At 41.7% G+C, this 27,835-nt stretch overlaps 1 protein-coding gene across 2 annotated transcripts; it reads right to left on the bottom strand.

The window, feature by feature from the left end:
- Window positions 1–1,615: 1,615 nt before the first annotated feature.
- LOC120725409 (sodium/bile acid cotransporter-like) lies at window positions 1,616–18,037 on the bottom strand. 2 transcript variants are annotated; one of them, XM_040018307.1, is made up of 8 exons: window positions 17,833–18,037; window positions 15,380–15,604; window positions 8,768–8,854; window positions 7,478–7,590; window positions 6,801–7,005; window positions 3,991–4,169; window positions 3,661–3,744; window positions 1,616–2,115 (listed from the first exon to the last, which is right to left on the bottom strand). In XM_040018307.1, exons 2-7 carry the CDS (start codon window positions 15,566–15,568, stop codon window positions 3,693–3,695), a joined length of 825 nt encoding a protein of 274 aa, XP_039874241.1. In that variant the 5' UTR covers window positions 15,569–15,604; window positions 17,833–18,037; the 3' UTR covers window positions 1,616–2,115; window positions 3,661–3,692. The 2 variants fall into 2 exon arrangements, with proteins under 2 accessions (XP_039874241.1, XP_039874240.1); XM_040018306.1 differs by having other exon boundaries at window positions 1,621–2,115; window positions 3,661–3,860; window positions 17,833–18,024.
- Between the last annotated feature and the right edge of the window lie 9,798 nt (window positions 18,038–27,835).

Here is a 27,835-nt window from a genome sequence, read left to right as displayed (position 1 = left end):
GGTGAACAGGAATGAAAACTGGACAGTGCTCTGTGGAGCTCACGCAGTGCATATCACAAACTCAGAGCTCTGCTCATCTCACATACAGGGAGTGCAGAATTATTAGGCAAATGAGTATTTTGTCCACATCAACCTCTTCATGCATGTTGTCTTACTCCAAGCTGTATAGGCTCGAAAGCCTACTACCAATTAAGCATATTAGGTGATGTGCATCTCTGTAATGAGAAGGGGTGTGGTCTAATGACATCAACACCCTATATCAGGTGTGCATAATTATTAGGCAACGTCCTTTCCTTTGGCAAAATGGGTCAAAAGAAGGACTTGACAGGCTCAGAAAAGTCAAAAATAGTGAGATATCTTGCAGAGGGATGCAGCAGTCTCAAAATTGCAAAGCTTCTGAAGCGTGATCATCGAACAATCAAGCGTTTCATTCAAAATAGTCAACAGGGTCGCAAGAAACGTGTGGAAAAACCAAGGCGCAAAATAACTGCCCATGAACTGAGAAAAGTCAAGCGTGCAGCTGCCAAGATGCCACTTGCCACCAGTTTGGCCATATTTCAGAGCTGCAACATCACTGGAGTGCCCAAAAGCACAAGGTGTGCAATACTCAGAGACATGGCCAAGCTAAGAAAGGCTGAAAGACGACCACCACTGAACAAGACACACAAGCTGAAACGTCAAGACTGGGCCAAGAAATATCTCAAGACTGATTTTTCTAAGGTTTTATGGACTGATGAAATGAGAGTGAGTCTTGATGGGCCAGATGGATGGGCCCGTGGCTGGATTGATAATGGGCAGAGAGCTCCAGTCCGACTCAGACGCCAGCAAGGTGGAGGTGGAGTACTGGTTTGGGCTGGTATCATCAAAGATGAGCTTGTGGGGCCTTTTCGGGTTGAGGATGGAGTCAAGCTCAACTCCCAGTCCTACTGCCAGTTTCTGGAAGACACCTTCTTCAAGCAGTGGTACAGGAAGAAGTCTGCATCCTTCAAGAAAAACATGATTTTCATGCAGGACAATGCTCCATCACACGCGTCCAAGTACTCCACAGCGTGGCTGGCAAGAAAGGGTATAAAAGAAGAAAAACTAATGACATGGCCTCCTTGTTCACCTGATCTGAACCCCATTGAGAACCTGTGGTCCATCATCAAATGTGAGATTTACAAGGAGGGAAAACAGTACACCTCTCTGAACAGTGTCTGGGAGGCTGTGGTTGCTGCTGCACGCAATGTTGATGGTGAACAGATCAAAACACTGACAGAATCCATTGATGGCAGGCTTTTGAGTGTCCTTGCAAAGAAAGGTGGCTATATTGGTCGCTGATTTGTTTTTGTTTTGTTTTTGAATGTCAGAAATGTATATTTGTGAATGTGGAGATGTTATATTGGTTTCACTGGTAAAAATAAATAATTGAAATGGGTATATATTTGTTTTTTGTTAAGTTGCCTAATAATTATGCACAGTAATAGTCACCTGCACACACAGATATCCCCCTAAAATAGCTAAAACTAAAAACAAACTAAAAACTACTTCCAAAAACATTCAGCTTTGATATTAATGAGTTTTTTGGGTTCATTGAGAACATGGTTGTTGTTCAATAATAAAATTATTCCTCAAAAATAGAACTTGCCTAATAATTCTGCACTCCCTGTACTGCAGCCTGTAATGTAGTAATCCATGAGACGGTGGACGTGTTTCCTGGCATTTCCTCAGTGGTACTTATTGGTACTTAGTGGACAAGAGCTTGAAAAAAGATAAATGTACATAATGAATTTATTTTCAGTGGAAACTTGTAATTGTATGACGTAGGAAAAAGATAGACTCATCAGATTTTTCAAAAATGTATTTAAAACTGGATTTTGGCTTCATTAGTGCTTTATAACTGAAGTTACTAATACATTTACAGGTTTCAGATAATGATATTGTTTTATAATCAAGAAATACAGTTGCACATTTTTCTATTTGTTCATTAAGCTGTAAGTAAGCTATTTTTGGTTACTTCATCTGGAGCCCCTTTGGTGAAACCGTTCACGCTAATAGAGACATATATGAGTGGTAATTGACATCACACATCAGACTCTTTCAGATCCTCTCCAGTGGCAGCAGCCTGGTAAGTTTCTGTGGGTCAGACAAGCAGATGTATTAACACAAACCAAGATTTGGCACAAAAGTTGCTCAACCTGTGGTTAAATGTGAAATCCTAAGGTCTGGTTATTCATCTGTCTAAACAAAACACAATCACAAAGTTATTCTTTGATTTGTTTTGGTGCCGTTTTGACATTTTTTTGTGTGTAGAATGGAAAGCAAGAACAGGCAGCAGAGACTCTTAGCCAGAAACCTTTTTGTGGGCTAATTGGTGCTTGCCTTTTGTTACGACTCAGGTCATAATTTCGTGTATTGTTTTCGCTCATCCACACCTGATGGTGGAATTGTTCATTTTCTCTGCCTCTTTTTTTCTGCTGCTTCAACCACAGACTGTGTGTTTAGCAATGTACTATGTGTTCAAGTTCCTGTGTCTAGAATAACTAGGTAAACTAGGTTTTCCTCCACTCCAACCCAACCAATCGTGGCAGATAGCTGCCGCTCCCTAAGCCTGCTGAAGGTTTCCTCCTGTTAAACTAGAGTTTTTCCTTCCCACTGTGGCCAAGTGTTGCTCATAGGAGGGTGGTTTGATTGTTGGGGGTTTCTCTGTATTATTATAAAAACCTAGAATATAATACCTTAATACATTTATATTATATATAATATACTAAGTGCCTTGAGGGATCTACTGTTATGATTTGGCTCTATATAAATAAAATTGGATTGAAATCAAATTGAACTGAATTTAAACTATTGAGAGTGCCAGATGTTAATAATAATTACTAATGCTTAAATGCAGAATGCCATAAATTTGCATTTAACTGCCTCATACCTGTAACTGAGGCTCAAGTGTGCATTTATTGTGTGTTCGTCTCAGGTCAGAGTGGTGCAGTGGTTAGCACTGTTGCCACATAGTAGGGCTTTTGTTCTTGTAGAGGCAGATATGAGGCACATAATGCTTTCGGTGATCATTGAGACCACTCAAATGACTAACAATCAAAGCAAATACATTATTAATAATGAAATTATATAGAATAAATTACACTATATCTAATGTAGCACCTTTTTAAAAGGTCAGTTTGGGTACCAGTACATGAGAGTATAATATTGTCAATAGTGGTTCTCCATAACCTACAACATGAAAGGGTACAACAGGAGTACCTTAGAAGGCATTGCCCCTTTTACAAGCCCATAAAGGTACAATAAAGTACTTTGGGGAGTATATATCTGTATTATTTATTTTTTTGCTCTATACTTTGTGTAGTGTAAAAAGTACTGTTTCTTCAAACGCAAAATTTAAAAAATGTTTAATTTAAAATATTTTAAATATAGCAACTGGAGTAATGCAAACACTCCAATCTGAGATGCTGCAACCTGGATGTAGTTCAGTGAATTAACCCAAACTTTGTTCTAGCATTGCCCACTTCAGATGTCCACAACATCCACACCCACACTTGATCAAGTCACAGTTGAATTTTTGTGAAATAACGACCAGCCAGACATCTGTAGATACTTTTTTTTTCTTGTGTGATAAAAGGCCTGTGTTAAAATGTAACATCTGAATCCTGCTGTCACTCTTACCTTTCTCTTTTCTCTTGAACCTTTGGTAGCACCTAAACAGCATGATGATCATCGCCGCCTCCAACAACTGAGACACCAAGTAGACTGTTGGGAATAGATACAGAGGACCTACCACTTCGTCAGGGAAAGCTATCTTCAATATGGTGGTGCACAGCGGGACATTCTGACAGCCTGTTTCCATGGAAACGGTCCTCCGCTCCCTAAAGGCATATGGAAGGATATATATATATATATATATATATATATATATATATATATATATATATATATATATATATATATATATATATATATATATCCATTGATGATTGAATTAAACAAATAACCTACCTGTGGATGAGTCTGAAGATTGAAGAGAAGACGTATCCAAAGCAGTAGCCCATCAAAGGCATGAGACCAGCGATGGCCAAGAGCGAAGGAGACATCATAGTCAGGATGATATGTCCGCTTCCAATAGCGATTAAGATCAAGGTCCCCACAAGTATAATCAGCATTATAATTATGCCTACCTAAGAACAACAAGACAGGACATAAATCAGTGTTTGACTTCTCTTCTTCTTTTGTGTTGCTCAAAAGAATTTGAGTATAGGATCAATCAAATTACACTTCTGGGATATTGATCTGGTCAGTTAAGTAGAGAGGGGGTTGTTAATCAGTTTTAGTGGCTTGGATGTTGATGAAATCAACAATAGGTGTGCCAGAGATGCAAAAACAAGACAATGTTCAAAACCAGAATGGTTTCACAGGTGGAGGCCGTTTAGATTTTACCCTCCTCATCATTTCTGATTGATTTAAATTTAATTCAACTCAACTTAACTCAGCTTATTTATAGCTCCAAATCACAACAACAGTTGCTTCAAGACACTTTATATTGTAAGGTAAAACCCTACAATAATACAGAGAAAACCCCAACAATGATATGACCCCCTATGACCAATCGCTTTGGTGATAGATGAAGTAAAAATGCCCTTTTAAAAGAAAGAAACCTCTGGCAAAACCAGGCTCAGAGAGGGACGGCCATCTGCCGTGTCCAGCTGTGTGTGAGAGGAGGAAAACAGGACAAAGACACACTGTGGAAGAGAGCCAGAGAGTAATTATTAAATGCAGACTGGTGTATAAACACATAATGAGTTTAAAAGGTGAGTGAAGAAGAAACTCATTGCATCAGGGAAAGTCTCAGCAGCTTAGACCTATTGAAGCATAACTAAGGGAGGATTCAGGGTCACTTGATCCAGCCCTAACTATATGCTTTAGCAAAAAGGAAAGTTTTAAGTCTAATCTTAAAAGTAGGGATAGTGTCTATCTCCTGAATCCAAACTGGATGCTCGTTCCACAGAAGAGAGGCCTGAAAACTGCAGGCTCTGTCTCCCATTTTACTTTTAAATACCTTAGGAACCACAAATAAGCCTGCAGTCTGAGAGTGAAGTGCTCTATTAAGGTGATAGAGGTGATATTAAGCTGATCTTGTTAGACACCATAACAGCTGAGAAGATCATTGAAGCCTCTCTTCCCGCCATCATGGACACTTATCGCACTCACTGCACCTGTAAAGCTACCAGCATTTTGGAGGACGTCACACACCCCTCACATACACTCTTCATCTTGCTGCCTTCTGGCAAGAGTTACCGGAGCATTCAAGCCCTCACTGCCAGACTGCGAAACAGTAACTTCCCCCAAGCTGTCAGACTCCTGAACAGTCAGTGACTGGACTGACACACACACATGCACACCTTCATACACATCACTACCAAGCACTTATAGGCAGAATCTCTCTCTCACACACACGCACACCTTCATACACCACGTTACTTTTTGCACAATACTCAGTCTTTTTCACATTTCTTTTGCACTGTTGTGTCTGTATCGTTCTGTTCTGTCAGGTACAGTCACTGTCAGGTACTGTCAGGTTCTATGTAGTCCTGTGTTGATTGTCTGTTATATGTCATATGTAACACCATGGTCTTGGAGAAACGTTGTCTCATTTCACTCTTTACTGTACCACTGCACATGGTTGGAATGACAATAAAGCAAATTGACTTGACTTGATTTCTAAGATTTTTAGTGCCCAGAACAATAAACTCAGTTTTATCTGAATTTAGAAGCAGAAAATGACAGGTCATCCAGATCTAGATAAAGTTGGGTGTTATCTGTCCAGTGAAAATGAATGCTATGTCTTTAATGTTATTGTCTGTATAATGTAAACACAACTGGTCGTAGCACAGAACCCTGCACTGAGGTCCAGCAGGACAAGCACAAAAGTGAGTCCACTGTCAGAGGCCATAAGAAGGTCATTTGTTACCTTCATTAATGGCTTTTCAGTACTGTAATGAGCTCTGAAACCTGACTGAACTCTTCAAATAAACAATTTTTTTCTGCAGATAAGAAAATAGCTGTTTTACAACTACTCTTTCAAGAAGTTTTGAAAGAAAAGGAAGGTTCGACAGTGGCCCATAACTTGATAAGACAGCTGGGTCAAGTGTTTGGAGGCCTGTGGTATGCAGCCAGTTAATAGGCCCTGTCAAGGAGAGCTGGACAGGACCTTAGAAGGTTCTTAACCCATCAACAGGACAGGTAACTCCTTTGTGCAAAAAGGAACAGGATGAGCACTGTCAGAGCCCTAAAAAATTCTGTAAATGTCTCTTTCATAAGGGTGGCCTGAGGGCCAGTCGTCCTCTAGTGGACCCTGTCCCTGACACTGTGGAGGGTCTGGAGAAGCCATGGCAAACAGTATGCTGCCTGTAATACTGTTTAGTATAGTGGTGGGTCAGTGATGGTCTGCGGAAGCATATCAAAGTGACGCACAGAACTCTACAGGCTAGGCAACAGCTCTCTGACTGCCATTAGGCATCATTAGGAATTATTTGAGTTTAGAGAAAGATGTTTAGACTTGTCTGAAGACAAAGTTATTCAGTTTCTCTGTGTGTCAAGTTAAGAAAACAAATCAGCAAATTCTAGAATTTGTAGGATGATGTAATCTACAGGTTTTCCATTTTGTTTTTTTGTTTTTTTTGTTTAACAAATATCTAAAATGAGAGTCATTGAAGTCTTTATTTGCCATTCCTGTACAACTGACTAATCAACACTGTTAATCAGTTTTAGTGATCTGTCTGACCTTCAGTCTCCTGTCAGTATGCACAAACCTTCGTGAACTTCTTCGAGTACTGTGGCCTGTAGGTCTTGATGACGATGCCGATGCTACACGGGACAAGGATCAAGACCAACGATAACATAATTTCACCATAAGGGACAGCGTTCTGCACGCTGGGGAAACCCTGGCAGTAGATGTAGAGCAGGAGAGGCATCATACCCAGAGCCAACACTGTAGAGCAGGAAGTCATCACAATGCTGGAGAAGACAAGGGTGAGATAAATACGTTGCTTTACTCTGAGCTATGGAAACTAGCCTTTCTGAATTAAAAATGACATCTGATTCTCACGGACTTCATGATTTCCATATTCCTCGTATTTTACTGACCCCATTAACCCTTCTCATAACTGCACAACGCTAAATGTCCCTGTCAACCTGATGTTCAAACAATTTACTAGAGATATTCCTGCTTCCTGGAATATTCCACTGACGTGCTGGACATCAGATAGAGATATGCCAAAATCTAACTGAACTATCTGAATTGTGCTTGTCTTGGTGTTATATTTGAAAACTCGACAGGCAGACAAAGTGTGAGAAAGTTTGCAAACACAATCGACTGGTATAACTGTTGTAAAGTTTTCTGCCTGAGCATTAATCACTTCAAATTACATTTTTAGCTTCTTTTTGGTCATTATAAATGTATTACAACTACATAACTTCCCATGTGTACCTGAGGTTCATGTCCCCCTGTATAGCCAGAGCCATGGAGTTGGAGAAAATTCCTCCAGGACAGCAGCCACATACCAGAACAACCACACCTGTTATATCACTCAACTGGAACCCCTGTAACACAAAATCCCAATAACCTCTTGCAGGATGCTGTAAATAATAGTAACAATGTCTAATAGTCTAAAACACAATGTCTGGTGTCAATTATATACTGGTACATCAACACAAATTCAATTATACTGGGCAACTTTTGTCATGTGCCTTGGGAGTGTCTGGGAGGTGTTCCTCTTTGTTAGAAGAGTTCCAGATTTCCATCCTCTGGGGTGGAGTTTCCAGCACCTCACCTGCTCCTCGTTTCATCGGCAATCAGCATGAGGCCTCCACCAGTTTGTCCAGCTACTGTTGTGGTAACTCTGACTCCTTGTGATCAAGTTCATGCTCGTCTGTCCCAGGTTTAACGTTGCCTTACTGTTCTCAGTCCTATCAGATTCATCTCCTGCCGTGTGACTCTTCAGCTCTTGTCCTGTTCGGTTCTACTACATCAGTCAGTCTACAAACCATGGGGTTCACACTCACCACTTGCCTTGCCTTCCTGACTGTCATGGCTCGCTTGGATTTTCCTCCCTCTGGACCTCCTGGAAACCATACCGTCTCCTCTCATGTGCCCACCTGCCATGAATCTGCCTGATTGCCAGTTTGCCTGAGCTGAGTTGAGTAACACTTGTCAGTACAGCTCCGTTATCCTCTGTTTCCCATGTGAAGTTCTAGTCTGTTCTAACTACATTTACTTGTATATAAATCCCTGGACCCATCCCTGTTTCCTGATCTGTTCCCCTGAGTCTGGCAGTGAGTTGTGGAGTGAAAGTGAGTGTGAGTCCTGAAGAGGATTGTGAAACTGGAGAGTCAGGGGCGGACTTGCGGCCTGTGTTTTTTGGACCCGTTTCCCTTCCATCCCTGGATCCCTCGAAATCTCAGTCCCATGCACTGTAAATAGTTTCACTTGGTGTGATTGTTAATAAACTTGTGACTTTTATTCTAAATTCATCTGGTCTGCACCTGAGTCTGTTCCACTCATTTTCCTCACATAAAAAATCTGTTTTTGGTTCTTCTTTTTGGTTAACTCAGTGTAATTTTCACATTTTTTAGTATGAATCCCTGTAAAAAGATTTTTGTGGGGAACACAAATCATAAATCACTGTCTGTATTTGTAAATTTGTAACTTTGTAAAGACAAATGTGTATCATTTATACTGCATGTTAGTAATCTTATTTAACTTTACATAAATACCAACCTTAACTAAGCAAAAGGCTGTAAGAGGCATGATCCCATACTGGGCCATAGCTGCAATAGCCAACCCCTTAGGTTTCATGATGTAATTCTGTAAACAGAAGAAGTTAGCAAAATTGATCATAAATTTACCAAAAATGTATCATGCCACTTTGTTTATATTAACATGAACACGGCGGCATGTCTTCCCCTTCTCTCTCTGCCCCCACTTTCTTGTCCTTTCTTCACTGAGTCTATCTAATAAAGCAGAAAAAGGCCAAATGAAATATATATATTTTTTAAAAACTAAGATTACTATAAAAAAGTGCATTTTAATTGAAAAAGGTAAACTTTCATATATTCTGTATTTATTACAATAGATAATGTTCAGAAATCCAGTATCTCAAAATATTTCTATATTTTATTCCAGTTTGAGTAAATTACTCAAACCATGAATTCTTTGTTCCATCCAACCATCCACTTCTTTTCTGCTGCTTATCCAGGTTCAGGTCATGGGGCAGCAGTCGGAGCAAAGAAGCATAGTCTAGCCTCACCCTGGCCACCTCTTCCAGCTCATTTGGGGGACACTGAGCCATTACAAAGGCAGCTGAGAGATATAATCTCTCCACTGAGTCCTGGGTCTGCCACAGACCCTCATCCCAAAACAAACATGCCCTAAATACCTCACCTAGAAAGCATCCATGAGGCATCCTTGTCAGATACCCAAAACATCACAGCTAGCTCCTTTCGATGTGTGGGACCAGCGCTGCTACTCCAAGTCCCTTTTGATCGGCTGAGCACCTTACCCTGTCGCCAAAGGAAAACTCAGTCACCCATTTGTATTCTTGACCTCATTCTTTTTGAGTCATTACCCATAGCTTGTGACCATGGGTGAGGGTTAAACAAAGATTAACTAGTAAATTGACAGCTTCACTTTTATGCTTAGCACAGAATGTGCCAACCTGGAGAGAGGTATCCGTGAGGCCAAGTTAGACTACAAGAGAAAGACCGAAGAACACCTAGACAGCAACAAAGGCAAACAGGTGTGGATGGTATTCAGCACCTTACCAATTAAAGGAATAACTTCGGAGCTGTGAGAGGATTACCTCCAGGGTACGACCCCAGTAACCCTGTCCTGGGTAGGGTAGAGTGGACCCCTGTATTGCGTATAAGGGTATACTTGATACAGGGTTTGTCTGAACAAAAACAGAATCAAATCGACTTTATCAATTGTAAACGGTATAACTTTATGGTCTTTACTTTACAATATAAAGTGCCCTGATGCAACAGTTGTTGTGATTTGGCACTATAAAATAAAATTGAATTGAAAATCCAAATTCAGCTGACTACCAGGAGACTTTAGAGGACTTTGAGCTTCCATCTGTTGACAATCTTTATGGAGATGTAGAGTTCTTTTTCTAACAGGACTTATTACCTGCACACAGAAATAAAACTGATAATTTTTCTTTGTCTTTGTTTTTTAAGTTAGTTTTCAGCGTTTCTAAATCGGCAAAATCACCACCATTGGGTACATTAGGTATGACAGTGACACTCTTGTTTCTATTGGTATACAATGTACTCACAATTCGAAGTTTTTAACTCCGGATCCGAGCTGGCCGAGTGAGATCTTGAGGGAGAACAAAGGGAAGCGGCGGCGGCCTAGAGGGAAGCGAGCTGGCGTCAGGAACAGGCTGAGAGCTCGTGCACACCGCACACCTCTGCCTAGCATCCTGCTCGCCAACGTCCAGTCACTGGAGAACAAGCTTGACGACCTCAGGGCCAGGGTAAAGTTCCAGAGAGACATTCGGGACTGCAATCTCCTCTGCTTCACCGAGACATGGCTGAACCCAGCGGTGCCGGACCACGCCATCCAGCCGGCCGAGTTCTTCTCGGTTCACCGCATGGACAGGACACAGGACTCGGGGAAGTCAAGGGGAGGCGGCGTGTGTTTAATGGTGAACAACAACTGGTGCAACAGTGCGAACGTTGTTCCTCTCACACGCTCCTGCACACCAAATCTGGAACTACTGTCCATCATGTGTCGTCCTTTTTATCTACCTTGGGAATTTACATCGGTCATTGTAAGTGCCGTTTATATTCCACCACAAGCGGACACGGTCACCGCCTTATGCGAGCTGCATGAGGCACTCACACAGCACCAGACACAACACCGGGACGCTGCGCTTATTGTGACGGGGGACTTTAATAGCGCCAACCTCAAACGCGCAGCGCCGAACTTTTATCAACACATCTTCTGCCCCACCAGAGGTGAAAGGACACTGGACCACTGCTACACTACGGTCAAGGACGGCTACAAGGCACAATCCCGCCCTCCTTTTGGCAAATCTGATCACGCCGCCATCTTCCTCATCCCAAAATACAAACAAAGGCTGAAACAGGAAGTTCCGGTTCAGAGGAAGGTCGCGCGCTGGACGGATCAATCGGTGGCCGCGTTACAGGACGCACTCGATGACGCAGACTGGGGCATGTTCAGAAACAGCTCCGATGATGATGTCAACGTGTTTACGGAAGCGGTTGTGGGATTCATCGGGAAACTAGCGGATGATACCGTGGAGACAAAGACTATCACAACGTTTCCCAACCAGAAGCCGTGGGTGGATAAAACCATCCGCGACGCTCTGAGATCCCGCACCGCTGCCTACAACACGGGACTCATGACGGGGGACATGGACCCGTACAAAGCCGCGTCATATAACGTGCGGAGGGTGGTGAAAGAGGCGAAGCAGCGCTACGGGAGGAAACTAGAGTCACAACTCCAACAGAGTGACTCTAGGAGCCTGTGGCGGGGACTAAGGACAATAACGGACTATAAAGCACCAACAACCGGTATGACGAACGCGGCCGTGACTCTGGCAGACGAGCTGAACACTTTCTATGCTCGCTTCGAGGCTGCAGCTAAGGACTCCAACGATGCTAGTGTTAGCGGCACTAACGGCTGCAGACAGGAAGATACTGCCAGCACCGGAAACGTGCTCGTCATCTCCGAGCATGAAGTAAGGAGAGCCTTCAAGAGAGTGAACACCAGGAAAGCAGCAGGCCCAGACGGCATCCCAGGTCGTATCCTAAGAGACTGCGCATACCAGCTAGCTCCTGTGTTCACTGAGATATTCAACATCTCTTTATCTCAGTCGGTGATCCCCACATGCTTCAAAGAGTCCATCATTGTTCCTGTCCCGAAGAAACCCCACCCTGCTTCTCTCAATGACTATCGCCCTGTAGCCCTCACCTCAGTAGTGATGAAGTGCTTTGAACGCCTGGTCAGAGACTTCATCATTTCTTCACTACCAGACACACTGGACCCACTACAGTTCGCTTACCGTCCAAATCGTTCCACAGACGATGCCATCTCTCATCTCCTCCACACATCACTCACTCACTTGGACACTAGAAGGGGAAATTATGTTAAAATGCTCTTCATAGACTACAGCTCTGCATTTAACACCATAATTCCCTCCACACTCACCACCAAGCTGGAGCATCTGGGACTCAGCCCATCTATGTGTCAGTGGATCTCCAACTTCCTAACTGGCAGACCACAGGCAGTAAGGATGGGCGGACATGTCTCAGCCTCCACCACTCTCAGCACTGGAGCCCCCCAGGGGTGTGTTCTGAGCCCCCTGCTGTACTCTTTGTACACATATGACTGTGTGGCCACTACCAGCTCCACCACCATCATCAAGTTTGCTGACGACACCGTCGTGGTGGGCCTGATCTCTGATAACAACGAGACGGCCTACCTGAAGGAGATTAGGAATCTGGAGAACTGGTGCCAGAGGAACAACCTCCTTCTAAACGTCAGTAAGACAAAGGAGTTGATAGTGGACTTCAGCACTAAGCAGGAGAGGAACTACCAGACCCCTGTCATCAACGAGTGCCCAGTGGAGAGAGTGGACAGCTTCAAATACCTCGGAGTTCACATCACGCAGGACCTGTCATGGTCCTGTCACATCAACACCGTGGTGAAAAAGGCCCGTCAGCGTCTCTACCACCTCAGACGCTTGAGAGACTTCCAACTGCCCTCCAAGGTGCTCAGGAACTTTTACTCCTGCACCATAGAGAGCATCCTGACGGGAAACATCTTAACCTGGTTCGGGAACAGCACCATGCAGGACAGACGAGCTCTACAGAGGGTTGTGCGGTCAGCTGAGCGCACCATCCGCTCCGAGCTCCCTGACCTGCACTCAATCTACAGCAGGTGGTGCTGGACCAAGGCCAGGAAGATCGTGAAGGACCTCAGCCATCCCAACAATAGACTGTTCTCTCTGTTGAGGTCAGGAAAGCTATTCCGCTCCCTGAAGACCAACACAGAGAGACTGAGGAGGAGCTTCTTCCCGCAGGCGATACGGTCTCTCAATCACACCACCACACAGTACTGACCCACACATACAGTTCTTACACACACACTGGACATTCTGGACATTGTTTTCACTTCATTACTTAAATCACGCTGCTGTTATTGTGTATATATTTATTTATATTTGTTCATACATTCTTATATAGTTCTATATTGTGTATTTTGTTGTACAGTTATTTTATTTTCAACTTTAATTTATATATTTTATCTTATTCTCCCAGTTAAATTTACCCTTCATTCTAATTTGTGTTGTACAGTTATTTCATTTTTAACCTTAATTTATATTTTATTCCTTCCTAGTTAAATTTACCCTTTTTAATTTTTCATATTTATTTCCTATCTTATTCATAGCCTTTTCCTTTTTTGTTTTCTTTAGGTCACGAGCAGTTGTCCAAGCATTTCACTACATATCGTACTGTGTATGACTGTGTACGTGACAAATAAAATTTGAATTTGAATTTGAATTTAATTTTTATGATGACCATTTTATTAGGCTACTTTGCTTGGCTGGTCATCCAACTCTCTTGGGTGAATCCTACATAGAATCTATGGGGTATCGTCAAGAGGAAGAGAAAAAAAAAAAAACAAAGCAAAATTACAGGTGAGCTAAGGTCCATTATCAAATCATCATAGCACCTCAGGAGTGCCACGATGCACTAATTAATGGAAGACCCAAGCAGAGTGTATAAATCAAGAACTGTTCCAGAAGTTGTAAATAATTTGCTGACTGCTCTTAGGTGATGGTCTAGTATTTTGAGACACTGGATTTGTGATTAGTATGCCTCCCTTTGTAGGTTTTCTAGGCATGCCCACCTGGAAATCACTGGAGAAATTATCTACAACAGGTAAAATAAGCATTTCTAAGTAAATATATTTCTAAAGGTGCTACTGACATGAAATTCTCATCAGATGCTAACAACCCATCCAATCCACACATGCAAAGAAATCAAACCATAGATGTCCATTAATTAAGTTATGTATAGTAATGAGAAATGACACAGGGAAAAATTATTAATATTTCGTACAGAAGTCTTTGTTGGTGATGACAGCTTCTGTACGGAGAAACTAGTCGTGTGGCTTGGTCAGGTGTGATTTTGGCCATTCTTCCACATAAATGGTCTTCAAATCCTGAAGGTTCTATGAACTCTGAGCTTCAGCTCTTACCACAGATTTTCAGTTGGATTCAAACCAGGTGACTTGTTGGGCCAGTCTAACTTCAGAGAAAGAAACTCAGTTTCCTTCGATCTGTGTTTAGGATCACTGTCTTGCTGAAACGTCCACCCTTCATCGTTCATCATCCTGGTAGATGGCAGCAGATTGTTATCAAGAATGTCTCGGTACATTTGTCCATTCATCTTCAATTATACAAAGATTGCTAGTATCATATACTGAAAAACAATCTCACTCCATGATGTTCCCACCTTCAAACCTCACTGTCGGTATGCTGATTTTGGGGTAATGTGCAGTGCCTTTTGACCTTCAAACATGGTTTTGGTCTCACCTGACCAGACTACATTCCCCCAATATTTCACATGCATGTCTAAATGCTGTTTAGCAAACTTTAAACATGCTTTAACATGCTTTCTCTTCAGTAATGGAGTCTTGCGTGCTGAGGTATGTATGGTGTGCATACAAACCATGGCAGTTGAGTGTTTTTACTTGTTTTCTTTGAAACGTGCGGTTTATGGTGAAATTATGTTCTTTCCACTTCCAAATTATGGCCCCAACAGTGCTACACTGCAACCTTCACTAGTTTAGACATTTATCTGTAACTAATGCCATCACTATGATTTGCAACAATAAGGCTGAGAAGGTCTTGAGAAATCTTGTTGGTTTTACCCTTCATCTGATGTTTCTTGTGTGGTAATGCGACACCTTTTTATAGGCTATCATTTGGGACTAAACCAGGTGAAATAGATTTGCATTATGAGGCAGGATTGCTTTCTATTTACTGATTTCAGTTGGCTACTTTTTTCCCTGCATCATTTCTCATGAATGGATCAAATGGTTTGCTACCAACATCTGGTGAGAATTTCACATCAACCATATTTACTTAGAAAAAATGGTAATGTTCATTACGTATTTTATCCATTATATTTCAACATGCTCAGCAATTCCTTGCAGGAACTGGAATGTGTTGTCAGGCATAAGGACATCATCGAAAATCCTGCTTACGTGTAATTTTTTCAAGCTTTGTCACAATGCTTTTTTGCATATACACAAACCACATATACATTCGCATTCACTGCTGATATTGGTCACCTTGATCTTAGACACCTCCATGGTGCATCCAAGTGAAACCATGGTGATGATGATTATGATTGTAAACATCACTGTAATGACATTGGCAATCACTGGGTCCACAGCAGGACGGTAAAATGAGGTGGTGTTTGCAACCGTCACATTGCGCCACAAATCTTGATGAGGTGCCAGGTTTGCTGTGTTGTTCATGGTGCCTTCAAATCAGAACAAACATGAGGTTCTGAGCTGTGAGTGAAAAAACAAAAGTGGAGATGAAGAAGGAAAGAGAGCAGAGTAAGAGTTAAACAGAATACCAGCATCTTTGTTTGTTTACATTCTGTTTTGTCCTTAAACTTTGTGAAGAAAACTTCTCTAGCAGGAAGTTCACACTCTGTCTTATTGAGGTATCCTTATGATACAGATTCTGAGCTGTGGTAAGATAATTTTCAGATGCAGTTTGTTAAGCTGTATTTAAGTAATAGAACCTAAAGAAGCCAATAAATTGCTGAAATAAATGCAGAAAATTCATGTATATGTACTTTTGGTTGTTATGCTTGGTTTAATGTTCTGTCAAAGCTGTCATATGTTACAGCACTGTAGTAAAGACTATTCAATACAGAGAATGATTTCACTTTAATTTGTCCAATAATAAAAGAAATAAAGCCACTTTAAAATCTCTGTGCGCTCTCTGTAAGAGTGTCACACCTGAATGCCCTCTAAGAACTTTGTGCTCAAATTGATCGAGTTTAAAGTTTAACAGCTGACACTTTGGGAATGAAACAACAACTGTAACACTACACTGTGGAATACTTAAAACATATCTCAGCATTGGTCTTCTACCCTTTCCTCGGGACCTGTGTTGACTGAAGCAGAGAGCCTGTGTTAATAAACAAGGTTGATAACTGGAGGTTGTAAGGAAAGCACTTTGTAATACGGCTCACAACTAAGGGGGAAATTCCTGTAATTAAATGAAATTCCAATGTGTTACATTTAAAATTATAATGTAATTGCACTTAAATACTTAAACGTAGGCAGACCAGAATAAAGGGTTTATGTTTTTACATGAACAAGGAAATAATAATACTGTAAGTAAACTTAAGTCGTGCATAAGTAATTTGAAGTATTCTCTAATTTCATGGTAATTTTGCAGAAAAACAAACAATATTTTCCTATCTTACTCTGAAAATATGTTGTATTTTCCAAGGTGTTGGTGATATTATGAAATGCATAATTTGACCTTTTACATCATTTTTTTTACATCTGTATTTAATACTCACTACACTGATGTGGATGAGATCGAGGACTGTTTTCCCTTACCAAAGTTTAAGAAAAACTTAATACCAACAAAATTTGCAGGCTTATGACCTTATAATGATGGAGCCAAGTCTAATTTAATTTGTTTGTTTGTATTTTACAATCACTGTTCACAAAGGAGGGTCTCCTTTCCTGTAAGAAACCAGCAATGTTACTCTGCTCCATTATACAGCCCACATCTCGGAAATGATAACGCATTTACAAGTTGAAACAACAACTGTAAGATGGAGGGATTTTCCACAAAACTAACAAGACATTATGCAATACTTAAAATTACTTACAGTATAGTTTGTCTCCTATCCTTGAGACTACCCAGAATTTAGACACCACTTAAAATAAATTGCACTACAAGAACTTTGCCAGCTTTGAAAATCACAGTTACATGTGCTGCAAACTGTCAAAATTTGAAATGCCTCCAAGTTCTTTTGGAACGTCTTTCAAGACATATATGGTGCTGTAAACTCAGATTTTGCTTCCCAATGTGAAGACATGATAGATTATGTAAGGTTGGCTGTGTGAAAATGTTCAAGAAAAGAAGTCAAAATGATCATGCGGAACAAGCTGATGTTTCAGTAAAAGTAATTTTAGGAATGACGCAGAGTTAATTTAAGCTAGAAACAGAACATGTCCTGCAGGAATTTAATTCAAGCGATTTAAAAGTTCACTTTCTTCTCCATTTCTAACATACATACATACTGTGCACATACACTGAATCTTTTCTTGACTTTTAACACTTGGGTACAACATGTTTAACTAACTAAGTAATTAACTAAACAATGCATATTCCTCACTGGAAGCTACTTAAATCTGGTTAATCTGTGCATTACTGAGAAACAACACGCAGCATTTAATTGTTTCAAACTTCACACTCCTTTATCCACATGCTGTGTGCACACAAATTGCTTTCACAAGATTGCACATTTGTGTTTTCTACTCTGCTGCATGAAAAAAACAAAACAAAACTACAGCCCACCAATGCTTCATAAAAAAGTCAAGACTGACTTCTGGAGTTTGCTGCAGGTGAGAATTGCACACCTAAACCTAATAGCTATTCTGCAGAAAGCAGAAAAAAGGAAAAAATGAGAAACATCCTCAAGATGATTTTCAAGAAATAAACAGTTGACAGATATGTTTACAGGTGTATTCAATGCTTGGTTTACCTTTTAGGTCAGATTCTTCCCTTGCTCTGCTCTCGTCTCTTTGTCATAAAATAAACTCCTTTTGTGTTGACGCTTGTTTCATATGATTCAAATGACACATGGAGGCCTCTGGTTGTCCAGAGGTGCCATCTAGTGCACAGCTGACTTCAGCACCTACAGAGGAGACCATCCTCCTCCAAATAAAACTAAAATAAAATAGAATATTATAATACTATAGCACTACAAGACACTTTATTTTAGTTTTCAAATAATGCATCATCAATTTAGAAATAATTTATTCATCTCAGAACATATATGGTGTTCCGACCACAAGTAATCTACACATTGTGTTTGGTATCTGTACAGCTGGAGTGGTTTGTGTGTGTGCTGTGCTTGGATATTATATGTGAAGTCATGAGTGGAAATCACGATATATTGAAAGCTCCCGAAAGACCAGAGCGGCCTGTCATTGATTGTGTTCGAATCCCTGTGCTTACCCCCAAACCTCCTATTCTTGTCTATTCTTTTTTAAAAATTTTGTCTTTTTCAATAACAAATCGGGCAATTGAAGGTTTTCCTGTAACTTTTGACTACAGACAGAGATAAATTAAATGTATGATTCAAGGAGTAAATCAAGCCCTCAAGTCCAATTTTTGTCACCACTATTTACTGTGTTTTTTTTTTAATAAATTGTGACCTCCTCTGCAAAATGTTATATTTACATATATATCAGCTTTTTTTTTCTTCTTTTTTTTTTTATAAAAAAATTGTGACAAATATCTTGTATGTTGCTGGTCCATCCCATCCATCCATCCTCCACTTATCTGGGGTCGGGTTGCGGGGGCAGCAGCCGCAGGGAAGCCCAAACCTCCCTCTCTCCAGGCAACTCCTTCAGCTTGTACGGTGGAACACCAAGGCGTTCCTAGGCCAGTCGAGAGACATAATCTCTCCCGTGTGACCTGGGTCTGCCCCGGGTTCCTCCTCCCGGTGGGACATGCCCGGAACATGTCACCCAGGACGCGCCCAGGAGGCAGATGCCCAAACCACCTCAACTGGTTCCTTTTGATCCAGAGGAGCAGCGGCTCTACACTGAGCCCCTCCCTGATGGCTGAACTTCTCACCCTATCCCCAAAAGTTTATTCTGTTCATCTGGATGTAGCATTTTCAGTGGGAGAAACGTTTCTACTTCTTCAGTCTCAGCTGACTGCAGGTTTCCCCAATCTTATAAACAGTACATTTGCATAATGACTGAAAGTGACTGAAGGAACAATGGGCTGGGAGGTAGTCTTTTGAAATTAAATTTGCCTCCAATTAGTCCTAGCAACGCACTTTCTTCTGATTCTGACTGTGTCCAAATTCAGGGGCAGCATGCTTTGAAGGCCGCGTTTAAAGGCAAACATCACAGCGATGCAACGAAGGCTGTCCAAATTCAAAGACTCCTCCAAATGCAGCGACAAATGCATCCTCCTTTTCCCGACATTTGAAGGATGGGTCAGGTGTATCCTTCGTGGTCCAACCTATCTGTTAGAGTGAATTGTTAAATGTTGTCATTTCTATGCTTGCCAACTCTGATGAAAGGGATTTCACTGTCCTTCCACCCAGATTCTCGAGGTTCTGGATGGGGGGGCTGTAATGTTTTATTGCAGATACATCCTATCTGGAAGATCTGCTTCTTTTGATGTAAGCTTCCTGCGTTTACGACCCTTTGGTCAGGAGGTCACACACACACATTCTCACATAAAACACACACACTCTTACAGAAGTTCACACAAATACATACAATGCCTTGTCTTAGAACCATGTGGGCGTGGCTTTGTTCTGATGTTTATTGTGTGAACTGTGTATCAATAAAAAGGGCAGCAAGGGAGGTCGTCGTCGAGGTCATTTTCGTGGTGGACACAGGCCTCCCTTGCGCAAGTGATTGATCGATCGACTGTCTTGTTTTCTTCATGATGAATAAGTCTCTAGAATTAGCGGGGCTTGTGGAAACATAGACCCAACATTTATTTGGTCCTTCGGAGCCAGAACCTAACACATCGCATCCACCGAGGAGAGGGAGAGGACGCCACCACAACGTCTGGGATGATTGACGTAAAGCCCTGGTGTTTCACTTTGCTTTGTTACCAGGCCGTGAAGTTTGTGCCTGAACTCCCCTTGGGATGGATGACGATTGACGGGATCCAGAGACTCTTCCCATGAACGAAAATAACACGAACAGTAAGTACAGAAGGCCTTAGAGAGCGGCTACGTGACCCTGCGTTGAACGCAGGTACGGGAGCGCGCTAGCCGCGTGAGAGAGACGCAGGCTTCTCCGCCGTGTGGGGCGTAGAGACAACCTAGGTTCGGTGACTCCGCCGTGAAGCGAGTCCGGAATCCACGCCATTTGGGGCGTTAGAGAGTGTCCGATGGTTGAATTCTCCGCCATATGGGGCGTTTGAGAGTTTTCAACAGAGAGCGCTAGCTGTGCGTGTAGACGCAAGCGATAGGCCTATGTTGTGTGTGTGCGGGCCAGACATGGTCTGCGTGAGTGTGGCTGATTGTTGCCTTGTAATGGAGAATAAACTGTGTAAGTCTGCCTTGAAAGAGGATGGAATACACTGCAAAGTTTTTATTGGGCAGCACGTGGTGTGTGGATCGTTGACGAATGAAGTGAAATTGTGAGCTAAGCGGAAGTGAGTGTGAGTGTGTCTGACGTCACGGTGTGTGTGAAAAGGTATCCAGCTGGGGCAGACATGATTCTGCAGATCACCTGCCCAGTGGACAAAAAGAAATAAAATAGATGTGTGGATGAATGATAGCATGAAGAGTGTTTGGTGTTTCTCAGTCTGAAACAGCTGTAATGCTACTTTCTGTTTTGGAGAAAAAGACAGTTAAAAAAAAAAACAGAGAGAGAGATGTGTGTTGTTTAAGCAGTGATGAGAATAATGAAAGTGTGATGAGAGAGGAACACAAAAACATACAGGAAATGCATTAACTATACTAACCCTTACATGCACATACACAATAAATGATACTCATGAAGACCAGACAGCATCTTAAGCATGAGATTCTGTTTGTCATCTTGTCCAAGTCACTAGTAAGATGAAAGTGATACATAGACTAGTGGACTGAATATTATAGGAGGACAGATGGTTGCATCATAGAGGAGAAAACAGAATGCTGATGAGGGGTCTTAAATGAGTGAGCTGAGTGAGTTGATTGTGAGTTTCTGATGTGTGAAGAAGTTTTAACATGGCACACATTTAGTTACATGAGAAGAAACTTATTATGTGCTAAGACAACAGGGTTATGCTGTATGTTGTGTGTATGGCTGATTGGATGAATGTTTGAGATTAAACTGGCTGTTGATTTGTCTTTTGTTACTAAGTTGAGCCTGCCAATTGGGTGGTTACGATTTATCCCCCTGGCATGAAGAACACGTGTCATGACTTAAACAAGGGCTTTCTTTCCTTTGCTTTCCTTTATTTTCTTTCTTTCCTTTTATTTTGTTACTTTCATGGTGCACTGAAAGTTTTGTTTGATGATCTCTGTTTGAGCAGATCTGCACGATTAGAACAGAAGCGCTATACTGTTGCAAAGTGAGCTTCTCCAAAATTAAAATGGGCTCAGGAGAAAGTCACTTATTTGGGACAATTAGGAAACAAGTTCCTGTCCAAAAGGATTCAACGAGGAAATCCAGTCTAAATTGTTTTTCTTTTTGAAATGACATCATTTTGCTGAGCGTGGAAACGAATGCGACGATAATTTCCACAATCAGCAAAAGAAAGAATCACTGAGTGAATGAGTGAGAATTTTAAAATAAATGGGGAAGCTGACAAGACTGACTGACTTAACACCATTGTGTGAAGTTAACCCCCACCTGACAAAGGCGTGGATGTATCTCTGTGTGTGTCTCTGTTGCAGGACCAGAAGGAGACCACAGGAGGAAACTTGGGTCATATGACTATGTGCACTCTGCAAATTTAACCTTTTTAGTTTAAAATTTTCTTTGTCTGTGAATTTACCATGGGTGTGTTATTCACTACCTTGTGTTGCTCACAGAGATTACTGTGAGAAAGAGTGTATACAGGGAGTGCAGAATTATTAGGCAAATGAGTATTTTGTCCACAGCATCCTCTTCATGCATGTTGTCTTACTCCAAGCTGTATAGTGTTTACAGCTTGGAGTTTAAACACTGTAAACTCTCTGAATGCAGCTGTATTCATCAGTGGGCCTGTACCGCCGGTCAGAGGAGGAGACGAGAGATTCAGCAGGCTGTTTACACTGAATAAATGGCTTATATCAGCATGTGCTGACCACTCAGTGCATTTTATCAACAACTTTAATATTTTTTGGGAACGCAGGCATCTGTTTAAAGCAAATGGATTTAATTTTAACAAGTCAGGGGTGAAACTGTTCACCTCCAACTTGTTTTATTCCATACGTCATCCATCTGTGCTTGGTGCCAAGGCTGAGATAAACGAGGAGTTATCTCATAAAGAGGAACAAACAGTACTCCAAGAACAGACAAAGCCCAGCAGAAACCTTGAGGAGGAGCTCCATCTGCCCCCACCCGGGAAGAGCCTCAGAAAGGAGAGACATCTGAGGCAAGAAGAGGCAAGAAGAGGGGTCCCTATTTGCCTCCAACTCTCTCAACAACACCAACGACCAGGACCAGGATCTTCCCCAGTCCCCCAAACCCCTGACAGGCCATCACCCCCATCACCCTCCTCCCCCTCCCTTTCTCCCTCCTCCCCACACCTGAAATTCACTGAAGAGATGATGGAGCGGGTCAATGCTGGGCTCAGATCTACCCCCCAGCCCAATCCCTCTTTGTCCCCCATAAACCCCCCACCAAAGCAGCCAAAGGTTCGCCACCGAGCCCCACCCTCAACAGAGCAATCGAAGTCACATTGCCCAGCCTCGCCCCCCTTAGTTCCTCCTTACCACCTTCATGCTTTGTCTCCGCAGTCTGATGTGTGATGTGTGGAGGGTCCGGGCTGCGAGGATTATGGCAGTGGTGACTTTTCCCAGGAGAAGCTGGGACCCTGTTTACTAGAAGGTTTTAAAATCTCTGTACTTTTAGGTGACAGAAGGAGACATGCAGCCTGGTCAAAACACAGAGAGCTGCACTCTAAAAGATCTTTAAATATAGTAAACATACCTTGTGTGCCACAGACTGCTCCCAAACACGAGGGGACAAGTAATGCCTCTAAAACACTTAAGTTGGCTTTATTAAACGTTAGATCTTTAGCTGGGAAAACATTTTTAATTAATGATTTAATCACTGAGCACAGCCTTGATTTTATGTTTTTAACTGAAACTTGGTTGGACCAAAGTAACAGTGGAGCTGTTCTCATCGAGACGACCCCTCCTAACTACAGTTTTATCAGTGAGGCCAGGGTGAGCAGGAGAGGAGGAGGGGTTGCTGTCTTATTTAATGAATCATTTCAATGTAAGCAGCTATCTCCTGGAAGTTTTCAGTCTTTTGAATATGTGGCTTTACAGCTGAAGGCCCCATCCAAAGTTGTGTTTCTTAATGTTTACAGGCCTCCCAAATACTGCACAGACTTTTTTAATGACCTCAGTGAACTGCTGTCTGTGATCTGTGTTGATTTCAACTGTGTAATTATTGTTGGGGATTTTAACATCCATGTGGACAACCCTCAAGACAAAGGGACTAAAGACCTGAGTAACACTCTGGGCAACTTTGGGCTGACTCAGCATGTAACAGAGGCCACACATAATAGAGGACACACTCTCGACCTACTGATCTCCAAGAGCCTGAGCATTTCAAACATTACTGCATCTGATGTGGGCTTATCTGATCATTACTGTGTTTTCTTTGAAAGTAAAATCTCAGCCCACACAAATATATCAACAGCAGTGATCACAAAACGGTGTATAACTGAAGACAGTAGTGAGATCTTTAACCAGGTCTTCCCATTAACACCTGACCTGTCCAAAGGTTCAGTCAATGAGCTCGTCAATAGCTTTAATGCAAAAATGTTAAATGTAATGGATACTATTGCCCCCATTAAGGTGAAGGTTATCTCTGGAAGGAAAAAGTCTCCATGGAGAAACTCCATACTAGTGAAAAATGAAAAAAGAGAGTGTAGGAAAGCTGAGCGCAGATGGAGAAAAACAAACCTCCAGGTTCATTATGACATCTATAAAGAGAAACTTCACAATTATAATTTACAACTGAGGAGTGCAAGAAGGTCCTACTTCTCTGACATCATCACTAAAAACAGCCATAATGCTCGGGTCTTATTTTCTACAGTTGACAGGCTAACAAACCCTCCTGTGCCAGTGGCAGCTGAACTTCATTCAACCATGGCCTGCAATGACTTTGCCAAATTCTTCACAGGCAAAATCCAAAAGATTAGACAAGCAGTTGGTACATCAACAGCAGATCCAGGATATGTACTGTGTCCACCGAAAAACTGTTTAAACACCATCAAACAGTTTCACCCGATTAACAGCAAAGACCTGGAGGACATCTTAGGTCAACTGAACTCCTCCTCTTGCTGTTTAGATGTCCTGCCAACAAGTTTTTTCAAAAAGGTCTCAAAGACTTTAGAGTCAGACCTGTTACAGATCGTCAACTTTTCCTTAATGTCAGGTGTGTTTCCAGAACCACTAAAAACTGCTGTAATCAAACCTATACTGAAAAAGGACAATCTTGACAAGACACAAATGAAAAACTACAGGCCGATCTCAAATCTTCCATTTTTAAGTAAGATCATTGAAAAAGCAGTTTCTCAACAGCTCAATTACTTCTTAAAACAGAATAACTGCTACGATGCCTTCCAGTCAGGTTTTAGACAGAACCACAGCACTGAAACCGCTCTGACAAAAGTGTTTAATGACATATGTCTGAACACAGACAGTGGAAAAATGTCAGTCCTAGTTTTACTGGATCTCAGTGCAGCATTTGATACAGTTGACCACAACATATTACTCAAACGACTGGAGAACTGGGCAGGTCTTTCAGGAACTGTACTAAACTGGTTCAAAACATACTTAGAAAACAGGAAATACTTTGTATCAATAGGTAACTTCACATCCGAGCAGACAAGTATCACACGTGGAGTTCCCCAAGGTTCCATCTTGGGACCACCTCTGTTTAACATTTACATGCTCCCACTGGCACAGATTATAAAGAACAACAAAATAAACTACCACAGCTATGCAGATGACACACAAATATATATCACAATGTCACCAGGAGACCGAGGCCCTGTACAGGCTCTTGGTAAATGCATTGAGGAAATTAATGACTGGTTGTGCCACAATTTTCTCCAACTAAACAAAAACAAAACTGAAGTAATAGTCTTTGGCACCAAAGAAAAACGATTACAGGTCACCAGAGAACTTCAATCTATACATCTAAAAACCACAAACCAGGCGAGAAATTTGGGTGTAGTGATGGATGCAGACCTAAACTTAGAAAAACACATTAAGACAATAACAAAATCAGCTTACTATCACCTCAAGAATATTTCAAGGATAAAAGATCTGATGTCTCAACAGGACCTGGAAAAACTAGTCCATGCATTCATTTTTAGTAGGCTTGATTACTGTAACAGCATCTTTACAGGTCTACCTAAAAAATCAGTCAGACAACTACAGCTCATTCAGAACTCTGCTGCTCGAGTCCTCACTAAGACCAAAAAAGTGGACCACATCAGTCCAGCTCTGAGGTCTTTACACTGGCTGCCTGTCCGTCAGAGGATAGACTTTAAAGTTCTGATGCTGGCCTATAAAGCTCTGAATGGTTTAGGACCAAAATACATCAGTGACCTCCTGACCCAGTATGAACCTTCCAGATCCCTCAGGTCATCTGGATCCGGTCTTTTATCAGTTCCCAGAGTCAGAACCAGACACGGAGAAGCTGCATTCAGCTTTTATGCTCCTTATATCTGGAACAAACTCCCAGAAAGCCTCAGATCAGCTGAAACACTCAGTTTATTTAAATCCAGGTTGAAGACTCACCTATTCTCAGCTGCATTTGAATAAAGCACCAAATCCACACTTTTAAGCTTAAATTTCAAAACTTACACTAACTACTGATCTTATCTATTTCTGATTTTATCTGTTTTGATTTTATATACTGTTTTGTTTGTTTGTTAAGCTTAAATTTCAAAACTTACATTAACTACTGATTTTATCTACTGTTCTGATTTTATCTGTTTTGATTTTATATACTGTTTTGTTTGTATGTTTGTTTGTTTGTTAAGTGGGTTTAGAGCTCTGGGTAGCTCCCCAGCTGGGTCTAGACTGGGTCTAGAGAGTATTTTAAATTCAGGGAATTTAAAATAGAAAGTAGCTCATCCACAGAAGGACTGGTAGCTCCCCTTACGATAAGGGTTCAGATCGCGCGAACAGGTGTGGGATTAGAGCTCTGGGTAGCTCCCCAACTGGGTCTAGACTGGGTCTAGAGAGTATTTTAAATTCAGGGAATTTAAAATAGAAAGTAGCTCGTCCACAGAAGGACTGGTAGCTCCCCTTACGATAAGGGTGCAGATCGCGCGAACAGGTGTGAAATGTGTGTGTTTAGTTAGTTTGTTTGTTTGCTTGTTTTAATCAATTTTAAATCATGCTTTTTATTTGTTTTTGTTTCTAATGTCTCTGTAAAGCACTTTGAATCACCTTGTTGTTGAATTGTGCTATACAAATAAATTTGCCTTGCCTTGCCTTGCCTATAGGCTCGAAAGCCTACTACCAATTAAGCATATTAGGTGATGTGCATCTCTGTAATGACAAGGGGTGTGGTCTAATGACATCAACACCCTATATCAGGTGTGCATAATTATTAGGCAACGTCCTTTCCTTTGGCAAAATGGGTCAAAAGAAGGACTTGACAGGCTCAGAAAAGTCAAAAATAGTGAGATATCTTGCAGAGGGATGCAACAGTCTCAAAATTGCAAAGCTTCTGAAGCGTGATCATCGAACAATCAAGCGTTTCATTCAAAATAGTCAACAGGGTCGCAAGAAGCGTGTGGAAAAACCAAGGTGCAAAATAACTGCCCATGAACTGAGAAAAGTCAAGCGTGCAGCTGCCAAGATGCCACTTGCCACCAGTTTGGCCATATTTCAGAGCTGCAACATCACTGGAGTGCCCAAAAGCACAAGGTGTGCAATACTCAGAGACATGGCCAAGCTAAGAAAGGCTGAAAGACGACCACCACTGAACAAGACACACAAGCTGAAACGTCAAGACTGGGCCAAGAAATATCTCAAGACTGATCTTTCTAAGGTTTTATGGACTGATGAAATGAGAGTGAGTCTTGATGGGCCAGATGGATGGGCCCGTGGCTGGATTGGTAAAGGGCAGAGAGCTCCAGTCCGACTCAGACGCCAGCAAGGTGGAGGTGGAGTACTGGTTTGGGCTGGTATCATCAAAGATGAGCTTGTGGGGCCTTTTCGGGTTGAGGATGGAGTCAAGCTCAACTCCCAGTCCTACTGCCAGTTTCTGGAAGACACCTTCTTCAAGCAGTGGTACAGGAAGAAGTCTGCATCCTTCAAGAAAAACATGATTTTCATGCAGGACAATGCTCCATCACACGCGTCCAAGTACTCCACAGCGTGGCTGGCAAGAAAGGGTATAAAAGAAGAAAAACTAATGACATGGCCTCCTTGTTCACCTGATCTGAACCCCATTGAGAACCTGTGGTCCATCATCAAATGTGAGATTTACAAGGAGGGAAAACAGTACACCTCTCTGAACAGTGTCTGGGAGGCTGTGGTTGCTGCTGCACGCAATGTTGATGGTGAACAGATCTAAACACTGACAGAATCCATGGATGGCAGGCTTTTGAGTGTCATTGCAAAGAAAGGTGGCTATATTGGTCGCTGATTTGTTTTTGTTTTTCTTTTGAATGTCAGAAATGTATATTTGTGAATGTGGAGATGTTATATTGGTTTCACTGGTAAAAATAAATAATTGAAATGGGTATATATTTGTTTTTTGTTAAGTTGCCTAATGATTATGCACAGTAATAGTCACCTGCACACACAGATATCCCCCTAAAATAGCTAA

Source organism: Simochromis diagramma, unplaced genomic scaffold (genome assembly GCF_900408965.1).
Source record: "Simochromis diagramma unplaced genomic scaffold, fSimDia1.1 OVJJ01000802.1, whole genome shotgun sequence".
In the NCBI taxonomy this organism is placed as follows: Eukaryota; Metazoa; Chordata; class Actinopteri; order Cichliformes; family Cichlidae; genus Simochromis; species Simochromis diagramma.
This window is presented reverse-complemented; position numbering and strand designations above follow the sequence as displayed.